The following is a 14,006-nucleotide window of genomic DNA, read 5'->3' as shown; positions in this document are numbered from 1 at the left end:
AGTGGCTGGAGACTAGGCACCTGCGCGGTGATCTGATTGAGGTGTATAAGGCCTTGAATGGGTTGAGCACGCTGAATTCTAATGGGATCCTTCCACTTGTTCAGATTACGAACCTAAGGGGGCATAAATTCAAATTAAGAAAAGACAGATGTAGAATAGATGTGCGGAAATTTGCCTTTAGCCAGCGGGTGGTTAATTGCTGGAACAAACTTCCATCTGTCGTTGTGGAAGTTGATAGGTTGAATAAATTTAAGGAGGAACTGGACAGGCATTTTTGGAGGGAATGGTGTGATTTTTTTTTTTGGCTGATGCTGCATAAGCTCATACACATGCTCTCTTGCATCACATGCCACTACTACTACTACTGGTGTACAATGTTGCCACTAGATGGCAGCAGTAACTTAATGCCGGTGTTATTTTGCTATAATTCTTTTGGTTAGCATTAGCATTAGTAGAGGCATATGATGCAAGAAAGCAAGCTTATTCAGCATCAGGCAAAAAAAAAAAAAAAAACACACCACTCCCATTTCAACCCTCCGTTCGCTCGAAATACCTGTCCAGTTGAGCCTTAAATTTGTTTAGGCTATCAACTTCAACAACAAGTGATGGAAGTCGGTTCCAATAACCAACCACCCGCTGGCTAAAGGCAAATTTCCGCACATCTATCCGACATCCGTCCTTCCTCAATTTGAATTTATGCCCTCTGAGCTGATTATTCTGAGCAAGATGAAGAATCCCATTGGCATTGAGCATGCTCAAACCATTCAAGGCTTTACACACCTCTATCAGATCAACTCTGGAAACTGCCTAGTCTCCAGACACTGTAATTTGCAAAACTTAAGATTTTCTTCGTAAGAGCAACCCTTTGTTCCATTCACTAATCTTGTTGCCCTTCTCTGTACTCGTTCCAGCAGCTCTACATCCTTCTTGAAATGAGGCCTCCAGACCTGTATACAGTACTCAAGATGTGACCTAACCATTGCCTTATACAAGGGAATAATCACCTCCTTATCCCTGCTAGAAAAATTCCTGTATATCATTGACAAGACACCATGAGCTACTCTTGCAGCTCGTCCGCACTGCTCAGAGAACTTCATAGCTACCTGCACAATTACCCCCAGGTCCTTTTCATTCTCCACCACTGTCAGTGTAGTACCGCAGAGTTGATTCGTTGCTCTGGGGTTACTGTTTCCCATATGTAGTACTTTACATTTGTCAATGTTAAACTTCATTTGCCACCTCTCAGCCCATCTGTTCAACCTTTCCAGATCCTGTTGCAGCAGCATAGCGTCAGTGGTGTCCTTAACAACCTTGCCAACCTTTGTATCATCTGCAAACTTGGACATTAAATTTGATATCCCATCATCAATATCATTCATAAACACCGAAAACAACAACGGACCCAACACTGAACCCTGAGGAACTCCACTAATAACATTAGTCCATGTTGAGCAGTGTCCATTGATTACAACTCTCTGTCTTCTGCCACTCAACTATCCCCTTATCCATAGCAGCAATTTGCCCCCAATGCCACACTGCTCCAATTTGTGCAGCAGTCTTCCATGTGCAACAGTATCAAAAGCCTTTCTAAGATCCAAATATATAATATCAAAGTTATTTCCTGCATCCAGTTCTTTTGTGACTACATCATAGTATCCAATCAAATTGGTCAGGCAAGACCTGCCCTTAACAAAACTATGCTGCGTCTGAGCTATAACTGAATTCTTGTCTAAATGATCCTGCAGTGCTTCTTTAACCAGTGCCTCCATTAATTTACCTGGAACAGAAGTTAAACTAACAGGTCTATAATTACTTGTGTCAGCCTTTGATCCTCCTTTGTGAATTCGGGTTACATTTGCACATCTCCAGTCTATGGGTACCTCCCCTGAGTCCAAAGAAGCTCTCATAATTATGGCTAGGGGTTTGCTTACTTCCTTTGCTGCCTCCTTTAATATAACTGGATAGATCCCATCCACCCCATGTGCCTTTTTTATGTTTATCCTCAACAATCTCTCCTCCACTTTCCTCTCAGTTATTACAAAATCATCCAGCTCACTGCCAATGTTTACTTTACCTACATCATTCTTCTTCCTGAATAACTCCTCATGCGTGAATGTAGAAGCAAAATACTCGTTTAGATTGTTAGTCACCTGAGCAGGATCCTCAACTGTTGAACCATCAATATCCAGTGGACCAATCTGATTCATCCCTTTCCTTCTTGAGTTTAAATAGGTAAAGAACTCTTTTCTGTTTTTCTTTGCATCCTTTGCCAAGGATTTTTCGTAGTCTGCCTTTGCCTGCCTAATCTCCTTTGTGACTTGGTTACAGACCAACTTATATCTATCATACGCTTCCACGTCACCCATTAATTTGTATGTATCCCATGCATTTTTCTTCTCTGCCACATGTCTCATTAGTTCATCTGACAACCATTTAGGCCTAAACCTTGAACAATAATTCTTAGTTGGTATGTAAAGCCTGGTAGCCTCCAAGATTAGTTCCTTGAATGCTTCCCATTTTGAATTCGCTGTTGGTAGCATCATCAGTTGGTCCCACTGTATAGAATTTAAATACTGTCTCAGACCATCATAGTCGCCTTTACGAAAACAAAAACCCTTCTCTTTACCTCTGATGGTAGTTACCTCCTTGAGTAAATCCCATTTCAACACACTGTGATCACTGCCACCTAGTGGTTCATTTATCTGCAGATTCTTAAGGCATGAAGAATCACTATTGATAATCAGATCAAGAGTATTGCTCCCTCTTGTTGCCTCACGAACATGCTGATGTCGAAAACAATCATTCAATAAATTCACAAAAGCCTGGCTAGTGTGTGAGTGACCATCCCACAAATTCCAGTCAATATCCGGGAAATTAAAATCCCCCATTATAAAACTCTCTCATTTACTGGCCCACTCTATTTCTCTGTACAATATCTTATTATACTCATCAGAGTCATTAGGCCTATAGCACACTCCTACTCTCAATTTTGATCTCCCAATGCTTATGTCACACCAAACTGACTCGACACTGCCCTGTCCATCGATGTCGACTGGCTTCACTTCCTTGGACTTTATGTGTTTCTTAACTAATAGCATAACCCCTCCTCCCCTCCTGTCCTGTCCATCCTTTCTATACACATTGTATTCCCCAAATTCCAGTTCCGCATTCCTTATATCTGATATCCCAACAATATCTGGCTTTGATGTTTTGAGCAATACCTCAAATTCATCAAATTTATTTACCAAACTCCTAGCATTGGTGTACACGCAAGTATGCATGCACCTGTTTCTATTCTTAGCTACCCTAACACAACGCATGTGTTTACTTGTACCGCAATGGATCCCAGCAGTCTCTGAAATATCCTGCATCTTGTTTTTCAGGCTTCTGCTCATTCCAATAGAAGCAGTGCAAGAATCACTCCCACCTCTGCCAGTGGCTACTGTTAATCTATTAGTCCTTGTATCTCCCCCAACTAGCAGTTTTCCGACCCACCTAACACTGCCTCGACAGCATCAGCAAATATTCTTGCACCCTTTCTATTTAAGTGTATCCCATCCCTGTAGAAGCAATCTCTCCTGTTAACAAGTACAGTCCAGGCTGAAAAAAATTCTACCCCTTGAGCCTTGCACAATCCCTCCAGGGCCGAATTGATCGACAAGGCTCTCATCATATACTCCCTCCTACTCTTAATATCATTAGTTGGTTATTTGGCTAAATTCAAATTAATCACTTACTAATGAATTTTTTTTTTATTTTTTTTTATTTGCAGTAGTAATGCCATCCATTCTTGGGTTTAGGTGCTCCCACCGGTTCTATATTGTGATTGGTATAAGCGCTCTAAACTACGTACTTTTAGGCTGACGATAAAAAAAAAGATTAAATATGCGTTCCCTCTCTCAGTTAGTAAGGGTAAATAACGCAAGGAAGCAGACTTCCTTTCATCAAAAAAAAAAAAAAAAAAAACCTATAATAATCGAACCCGGGGTTGATGATATTGGACCCAGGTTCGAACCCCACCCCGAAAAAAAAAAAAAAAAAACGGACAAGGGAAAAAAGTCGCCAAAGATGCTTCATTGGACCTAGCTTCCCCAAGGTCGAAGTGACGGCTCAGGCAGAGAGTGCAACATATGGTGTCGCTCACACAAGTACCACCCACTATTGATACAAAGCTAAAACAGGTCAAGCTCCGTAGATGGACAGAGATGAGAAGTGGAAATATTGAACATATTGTATCGAGTGTGGCGAAGGATAAAGTAACTCGTGTTCAAGCCGAGGGGTCGGTTATAAAAGTCGGAGACGGTCTCCAGCGAAAGACGGAGTGAGTGGCGCTGTATCCCGTATGGTTACCACAACTGAAGGAAAGCTCATCCAGCTCAACCTACTGGAAGTGGTTCTTGCGCTAGTGACCACCCATGAGGGAAAAAGAAGGCAACATATGAAGTGAAGCATCGAAATGAATGCGTTCATCAGTAGCAGCAGCAGTAGGGTTTTAGGAGCATCAACGACTAAGGCCATATTGCTCCGTGTATATTGTCTGTAAATGGCGTGTGTTCTGAGGTTGCTGGACGAAAAATCCGAGTTTCCGGGAGAAAAAACTATGCTATCCTCGCCTGAAATCGCCCACGTTTTGCAAAAAAGACCCATAAAAATTCCTCGAACTCAAGTCTTTTCCACCCGGTGTGGGGAGGATGCCGATCCTACTGACTGTGCTAACCACGAGGGCGATAGTAAGAGTGTTCCCCGACCAACAGTATCAATAATAATAATAGTAAACGGACATAACAACCACTCTATGCACTTGGTACCAGTCAGGGGGGTGATAAAAATCCCATAAAGGAGAAATGTTCTTTTTTTTTTTTTTTAATAACAATAACACACGCGATCCTGACCAGCTGCATAACCAAGAAGATATAAGAACATTTGTAGAGCCAAAACATCATCGCCGAACAGCAGAAAGGATGCAAGCGGCTGAGAAAAGGATGCAAGGATCAATTAACCATTGATGCCACAGTTATATAGCAAGCCTACTAGAAATGCTGCAACTTGTACACAGCCTACATCGATTACAGCAAGGCCTTCGACTCCGCGCCTCACAGCTGGCTAATAGAGACGCTGAACATCTACAAAGTCAATCTGACAGTGACAAACCTTCCTAGAAGCAACCATGGCGAAATGGAGTACCACCAATGGAGTAAGGTGGTAGATCGAATTCTATTGGATACTCCAAATTTGTTTGATAGGATGCCTATTACATCAGCGCCTATGTAGCCAGGTGGGCAGGAGCAGAAGTGGGTAGCACACGCTTCTTGATTAGACCGGGGGTCGAGCCCGTGACCACCAAATACGGAGGATGCGGAAAGGTCAGGGAATGACCACCGCATATCCCCTGAGCAATATGGCCTTAGTTGCTAATGCTCCAAATAACAAACAAACAAAACACCTATTTTATATCAAATATTCGCCTTCGGCAGCACTGTTCACAATAAATTAATATATATTAATAAATTTTTATTTATATTATAAATTAAAAATTAATTTTTAATTTATACCCAAGCATCGGGCTTTGACGCATATCTTTTGAACTTAGACTGGCTTTAAGCTGACTTTGTCTATTATTTAAAAGCATAATACGGTACTGGAAATAAAAATCACAAATGAGTAATAATTTCTCGTTAGTATTATCTAATAACACTCCAGAATGACCTACTGCTTTTTAAGTTTTTATTTTTATATAAAACTAGATGGCTGGAACTTGCATACAGTTCCTTGCTTATAATATACTAATTTGCCCAAGTCGTATTCCTGAACAAAGAGCTGTTGCCACTTTTTAAATTTTTTTTCCATACTTCATTTTCAGCGGAATAGCAAGGTTAATGCACCCAAGGTGTTGTTGGTTGGCTATTTTTGTAATTTTTAGCGCATCCGATATTATTAAATAATAATAGACAGCCCCATAAATTTTATGGGGACTGTCTATCTTTTAAATAACTAAGTCAACCGATTAACTGCTGTATAGGAGAGTCCTCATTGAGATTACTTAGTAAGGATGGTTTCTGTTGCCCTCACATCGTTCCACATTTTCCTTATATTGGAACTGTAATTTAACTACGGTTTCAAGCTGTGTTACGAACCTCCAGAAATATGGGACTATGCATCACCTGGTGACCAGACACGTGCACTTACAATTAATTACTTTTCCATACTCGTCGTTCTGCCTTCTAAATCTCCTCTGAGGTCAACTAGATTTGGGCGTGAGGGACAAAATTTAGCAAGTGCGTCTTCTATTCACGGCTCATCCCAAATTCAATAATCAAGTCCCTCGAGAGTGATGACCGCAATGTTAAAGGTGCTAATCCAAAAACATTGCATTCCTCTAAACACCAGTAAAAGCCGTTCCAACCACCAGGTATATAAATATTAATAGCTAACCCTCATGACATCGTGGGCTAGTACGTGGGCTCGTTAATTAGCAATATCCATATAAAAGCAGAAAAGGTTTGCTTACTAATAATTTACCCTCTTTGTAGAATAGACATGGCCGAAGTACTGTATATCCACGCTTTAAAAAAAAGATCGTAGCACCCTCATGCGGTGTATCTACAAACTAACAGAGAGTGAATCTCGGTGGACGTGCTGGAAATAATTGAAAGTCTGAAATATATTATTAATTTGTCAGCAAGAAGTAATTGAAAAACAGTAAAAGGAAAAAAGGTGCTCATTTATCGTGCATTAGTTGGAAATTAGAAGAAATAAATTAACTTAGCAAAACAGCTTCTGTCTGTATAAATCAATATGAACGAACTGTGGCAGCAGTCCACAGGAACGTCTAATTTATTTGCAATTTATAGAAAACTGCAGTAACAGATCATTCTGTAAACGCACCTGTGAAGTGGTATATGTCTATAATTATATAATAAACTTTTTAATATGCATTTTCTTCATGTAAGTTATATCGTTGATTCCAAATTATGTGGCAATGAGCACAGTCATCAAATGAATGTTATTTAAACATTTTCATCCAACAAAAAAGTTATAATACGATTCTTAAGAAACTGTTAATTACAGATAATTAATTTTTTTAAAAGTCATAAGCGCCTATGTTTTAATATGCAGTATAGTAAAATATAAATTATGAAATTGTAGGTAGAAGGAATGTAGAGATTGTGTTCATTTGAAAGGTTGCGCAAGGATTTTTGCCAGTATCAATTGAGGATGCCCTGAGGGTTAGGAGAATTGCTAGTTAGGGGGAGAAGGTTAATTTAGATAAGCGTTTATCTGATGATATGGGTCAAAGTAACTTGCACTCACCTGATGAATTCTTGTTTGTTGCCATAACAGCCGATGTTCATAAGATGTTCTGAGCGTAGCAATGTTTCAGATGAGGTTGCAAATAAAGCTTGGGATACAAACCTAAATAACTTCAAAGGGTGTTTCAGAGTAGTAAACTATAGAAGATTACAGTACTTAGTCTCAACTGTGCTTACAGTAATGTGAATAAAATGGTTGAATTTGAACTCATGGTTAGGATAACTAATGCTGATATAATTATAAAAACAGTCATCCCATACCCGGTGGAAAGAGGCCGAATTCGTATCATTTTGGGTGTGAGGGACAAAATTCTATTGACGTGAAGAATTTATTTGGGCTTTTTTTTTTTTCATCACGGCGTTGCTGAGTTAGTCGGTCTCAAGCAAAAGTTTTACGTTCTCTCGGAAACTTGGATTTATCGCCCAGTTAACAGGAAACCGACCGAAGAATGAACGCAATTACAGACAAATACACCGACGCCTCAAAGCCTTAGTTGTTTGGTTAACCACATCCAATCTATCCCAATCGTGCTCAATTGCATTAACACTGGAGAGGCCACTGCATTAGGCTAAATTTGCTTATGTACCTGAACAGTTCTGTACAATTGGGCCCTGTGACATTATGCTTTTAGAAAACAAATTCGCAGATGCAGGAATGAACGTTTTTGGGTGTGTATAATCCAAAAACGTTCCTCCAGCGGTATCAAGAGACCCAAAGTGCATCACGAAAACGCTCTCCACACCATTACACCGCCACCACTAGCTTGCATTGCTGACATTTTTCAAACTAGGTCCATGAACTCATGCATGTTTTCGCTATATTGTCCTTCCATAGCGTGAACGATTTCATCAGACCAGGCAACATTTTTCAATCCTACACTCTCCAGTGGTTTTGTTTTGCTTTTCTCACGAGAGTGAATGCCGTCTGGGTCGTCGACTACTCCAATGCCTTATCCGCGACAAGCACGAGGAAATGTGCGTTCTGAAATGCCTTTTTGCTTACGACGTTGTAGGCTGTTATTTTACTGAACTGTAGCCTTTCTGTTACCTGCCTCTGTTGGAATTTGGCATAACGTGCTGTTTCTAGCCAAATGAGCCGTTGGCTGGATGCTATTGGGTTATTGGACCTATCACGATTGAAGTTGCCAAAATAATCATACCGGCGCGTTCTGCGCCGACCACCAGGCCAAGTTCAAAGTCACCTGAATCGTTCGTCCTCGTCAATCCTCGCACTGAATTGCACACGCATCCACGCGTATTGCCTAACTGCGTTACATCCTGGGGGACAGTATAGTAGTAATAATTACCGTCCACCCACCCCTCGTGGAAGAGACCTCAGTTCGAATCCAGTCAATAAAGGATGCAAAGAAAAACAGCAAAGAGTTCTTTACTTTTGTAAACGCAAGAAGGAAAAGGATGAATCAGATTGGACCACTTAACAGAGATGGGTTGACTGTTGATGATCATGCTCAGGTAGCTGATAAATTGAATGGTAATATCCATATAAAATCTACATCTACATCTACATTCACACATGATGAGTTATTCAATGAGGGGAGTGCCAGAAGTTTATCAAACTCATAACAGGGAGCTAAGTGATTTTGTAATAACTGAGAGCAAAGTGGAGGAGAAATTGTTTAAGTTAAACATACAAAGGCACCTGGGATGGAGGGATCTATCTAGTTATATTAAAGAAGGCAGCAAAATCTTAGCCATAATTATAAGAGCTTCCTTGGACTCAGGGAAGGTCCCCATGGACTAGAAGTACAAATGTATCATAAATTCATAAAGGGGGTTCAAAAGGTGACAAGTACTATAGACCTGTTAGTTTAACTTGTGTTCCGGGGAAAATAATGGAATTACTGGTTAAAGAAGCATTGCAGACAAGATCATCTAGACAAGACTGCAGTAATAGTTAAGACAAAGCATAGGTTTGTTAAAGGGAGGTGTTGTCTGACCAATTTGATTGGATACTATGATGTGATCACAAAGGAACTGAATGCCAAAAATAATTTTGATATCGTATACTTGGATTTCAGGAAAGCGTTTGATACTGTTCCACATGGAAGACTGCTGTACAAATTGGAGAAGTATGGCATTAAGGGTAAGTTGTTGCAATGGATAAAGGGATGGTTGAGTGGGGGACGACAGAGAGTGATAATCAATGGACACTGCTCTTCGTGGACAAATGTTATTAGTGGAGTTCCCCAGGGTTCGGTGTTGGGCCCATTGTTGTTTTGTATATTTATCATGATATTGATGAAGGTATATCAGGTTTAATGTCGAAGTTTGCTAGGTTGTTAACGACAGTATGCTACCTCAACTGGATCTAGATAAGTTAGGCAAATGGGCTGAGAAGTGGCAACTGAAGTTTAACATTGACAAATGCAAAGTACTGCATATGGGTAGCAATAACCCAAGAGAAACGTACCAACTGTGTGGTACTACACTCAGGGAAGTGGAAAGTGAAAAAGACCTGGGGAAATAATTGTGCAGCCAAATATGAAGTTCGCTGAACAGTGCAGACGGGCTGCCAGGGTAGGTCATGGAGTTTTGTCAATGATATATAGGAATTTTTCTAGCAGGGACAGGGAGGTGATTATCCCGTTATACAAGGCAATTGTCAGGAGACACCTAGAGTACTGTGTACAGGTCTGGAGGCCTCATTTTAGAAGGATGTAGAGCTGCTAGAACGAGTACAAAGAAGGGCAACAAGATTGGTGAGGGAAACAAAGGAGTGCTCTTACCAAGAAAACTTAAGTTCCGCAAATTGCAGCGCCTGGAGAGTAGGCATCTGCGAGGTGATCTGATTGAGGTATATAAGGCCTTGAATGGGTTGAGCAAGCTGAATGCTGATGGGATTCTTCCTCTTGCTCAGATTAAGAGCCTGAGGGGACGCAGTTTCAAATTGAGGAAGCACAGTCGTAGAATAGATTTGAGAAAATTTGCCTTTAGCCAGCAGGTAGTTGATTGGTGGAACAGACTTCCATCTTTTGTTGTGGAAGTTGATAGCCTAAATAAATTTAAGGCTGAGCTGGACAGGCATTTGGAACGAATGGAGGGGTGAAATGGGAGGTTTTTTTTTTTTTTTGGCTGATGCTGCACAAGCTTGCTTTCTTGCATCGTATGCCTCTACTAATGCTAACGACGCAAGGAATATTTAGGGTTTTTTCGCAATGTGGCTGAGTTAGTCGGTCTCAGCGAAGACAACATGGTTTGTTTTGTTGTCAGGATTTTCGTCCAACAAATTAACCGAAGAATATACGCAGTTGTCGATACAGTATATTTATGCCTCATAGCCTAAGTTGTTTTTGGCGAGCAGTCGAGTTTGTTCTAACTGTCTCTGGAGAAACCACAGACAATCCCACCAAACCTGCTTCAATATCTCATGATACAAACACGTGATGCTATTACTGAGCTGCTCCCTGGTTGCCTGGCAATATGGTGTTGCCATATTGCTTGTCACGCACATCAAGCTGACACACATGCGCCAACGCTTTTTGGGCCGTTCTGCAGAAGTACTGCACCACCACCACAGATCAACAAGGTGATGGTCAAATGCCTAGGAGCCACCAGCGATACCGCATACACACTACTGAAGGAGCGTTCCATTTCAAAACTTCAAATTAGCTACTCGGATTTTTCTTTAATTCTGGTATAATTAAAATAATAACCTTTTCTGCCATGTCTAATCATTATCTGTACGCTTTCAAAATTTGATTGTTTCTGTATTTAGATACAGATGTATATATGTGTATCATTCTTTTATATGCACTGTTATTTAATTTTAGAATATTATACATATTCTAAAATTAATATTATACATAATTTGAATAAAACAAAAGTGTAGGTGTACCTAAAAGAAAGTGGTCATTTAGTATGTGGCTACCTCACAATATATATGAGGTGAATGTAGAGTAGAGTTCAGCTATGAAGCCCTTTCAAAACATTCATCTTTAAAGGCCACTGGTGCAGTTATTCCATTAAAGAGGTACAGCGCACGCAAAATACAGAAAATCATAATAAAAATACTTATAATACTGACTGTACGTGTAATAAACACAAAAATGATTTTCTGTGTTCTGATTTTCTAACTTATTTTGTCTTATTATTATTTATGTGTTATTATCTGTAGTAACAGGTTTTCTGTATATTTTCTATTCAGTTTTATAAATTTATTTATATTCATTCACTGTGAATCCTCCAGTCAAGGTACAGGAAATATTGAAGTACAACTCTTTTACTTTAAATATTTAAAAGCTAGCAGCAAAAGGATTTATTCGCTTTAATTCTAAGTGGTTATTTTCAATTAAATCTAATAAATGCCCTTGGAGTAAAATACGTGTGATATTCTTTCCGTCGCCGATTAAAGGGAAAATAAAGCTTGAAAATAAATAAATAAATAAAATATGAAAAATATCTTGTATGAATCTTCATTTTATTTTAAAATTTCTTCTAAGTTTTTTCTATGAGCAAAGATTCATATTGTTGTTTTATCATTTGTTTTTGAAATGTCTTTCTATACATTTTTTTAATGAGATAATAAAATCTCTATTTTTCTGTTTATTCTTATTTTCCAGAGTCATCACAAGCTGCCAAATCAGGAGGATGTTTCCATGGAAGTAGCTTCGTATACACCAAAAATGGATCACGCCGACTAGCTGAAATTGAAAATGGCGAGGAAGTCCTTACTATGGGAGAAGACGGAACTTTGGAATACAGTGAGATGCTGATGTTTCTAGATCGGGATGAGAAGGCGAAAAGACTGTTTTACGTAGTGGAAACAGTAACAGGCAAGCATATCACGATAACTCCAAGTCATTTGATATATGTCAACGAACACGACTTCCCACTGCATAACTTGCAATCAAATGCGAGAATCACCTTTGCCAAGGACATCCATCCGGGACAGTATGTGTTTGTTGCAGGAGAACCCAGTCTAAATTCTGTGTATGGAAATGTAGTTTTCGAAAAAGTACGAACCGTATTTCCTAAAATGGAGCAGGGAGTGTTTGCTCCATTAACTAGAGAAGGAAATATCGTGGTGGATGGAATAGTTGCTTCCTGCTATGCCATCATAAATAATCAGATGATGGCTCATTCGGCATTTGCACCTGTTAGGTTCATTGAGAACTTCAAAGATTCCCTTGCTCATATGATGCAAAAATTACATCTGACATTCTTCAGAACTTCTGTACACAGAAAAGTGAAACACCATCAGTCAGGCATTCACTGGTATCCGAAAGTTTTGTATAATATTGCCTATTACATACTTCCAAAACGACTTCTGTACCATTGGTAGTTGATTTCCTATCTCTACTTTAAGCTTAAATTATTCACGAAAAAGAGACTTTCCAGTCGTAGTGCCCGGTGGTGATGTATCGGCTACCACCTTAACCAAAGGTTCCATTCGTTGATTGTTCGTTTATAAAAAGTTAACTAATGATGGACAATATCAGCAGAGCATTTGTTCCTCTCTCAGCTACGCTAGCTTAGACTAGAAATGTGCCATACGAATAAAATTATGACAAGTGGTACATACTGAACGATTTACAAATATCTTACTCTGCGCTGCAGAAGTTCCTTAGGCGAAGGAGTTGCTGTATGAGTAAAATTACGTTTCATAATTCGAACGAAACATCAGCACTGCATATCAAGAACAGTGGAAAAAGTGCATGTATCTACTGCAAATTACACAAACACAGTACCTATAATATAATGTTTCAAACTGCAAACAGCCTAGATGGAAAGTGTTGTTTAAAAAAAAAAAAAAAAAAAAGGCGGGTTGATAGTGTCAGTGCTAATAAAAATTGCGCTTTGTATCTTGTGTAAACATGTTTCGCAGCAGACATCATTTCCCTAATATTTATGCCATAATGACTACCTAAAAGTGACGCATTTGTTTTCAAGTGAAGATTTCATTCCTTTGTTATGTTGTGCAAATAATTGTTTATTGGTAATGTTAGAAGCCGAACGTCGATTTGTACATACTAGAGAGGAATTTATATGGAAAGTGTAATGAAAGGCAGAGTTCTTAAAAAAAAAAGAAAAAGAAAAAACATGACTGACAAATGTGTTTTTGTATTTCTGTAGGTTGATTTTAGTCACAAACAATGTCACTGAACTTGTACAACTTCAACTTCTCCACAGTCACACTCCTTGAAACTTCCGATTAAGTAATTGATTACAATAACATAAAATACGCTTTACAGCGTCACTATACTCATATTTAAATTAGTGGTATAAGGCTTTCTCTCAATAAGTGTTTCCTGTGCTATTCGCCCTCGCGAGTAAAAAGCGGATAGAATAGTGAAAAAACCATTTTCTCTTCTGTTCTCAAATGAACAGAACAGAAAACGGTTGGTCATAAGTATGAACGCTATTTTAAGATTTGCTGAGATTATTTCCAGTTGACCTCGACGTAACTAACAAATGACGCATGAGCATATTTCACATGTACACTGCTTGCATTCTATGGTCTGTTTACCCTTTTATGGATGAAAAACCTGCGTTTCGTAAAAAGATTTTTAAAACAAAGCGTTAAAACTTGTTGCAAGATTGGCTACTGACTTCTTGTGTGAGACCTTGGAGACTAGAAAGAAGGTTCAGCGTTGTCATGGCGCTCCTCTGCTACTTTTCAAATTTCTCCAGCACAATTCCTTTAAACTGTGCGTTTTGATACATAGCTCTTTTATT

The 14,006-nt window shown here is 39.3% G+C and overlaps 1 protein-coding gene across 1 annotated transcript in view; it reads left to right on the top strand.

The window, feature by feature from the left end:
• LOC150088307 (sonic hedgehog protein-like) overlaps positions 1-13,073 on the top strand; it is a 155,067-nt gene extending 141,994 nt beyond the window's left edge. Inside the window, exon 3 of the mRNA XM_090370698.1 lies at positions 11,891-13,073. Within this exon, the coding sequence (XP_090226824.1) occupies positions 11,891-12,612 (722 nt within the window). The 3' untranslated portion in view covers positions 12,613-13,073. The remainder of the gene's footprint in view (positions 1-11,890) is intronic.
• Positions 13,074-14,006: the final 933 nt, after the last annotated feature.

Source organism: Mastigoproctus giganteus, chromosome 3, assembly GCF_048544385.1.
Source record: "Mastigoproctus giganteus isolate SK-2022 chromosome 3, ASM4854438v1, whole genome shotgun sequence".
Classification (NCBI taxonomy): Eukaryota; Metazoa; Arthropoda; class Arachnida; order Uropygi; family Thelyphonidae; genus Mastigoproctus; species Mastigoproctus giganteus.
This window is presented reverse-complemented; position numbering and strand designations above follow the sequence as displayed.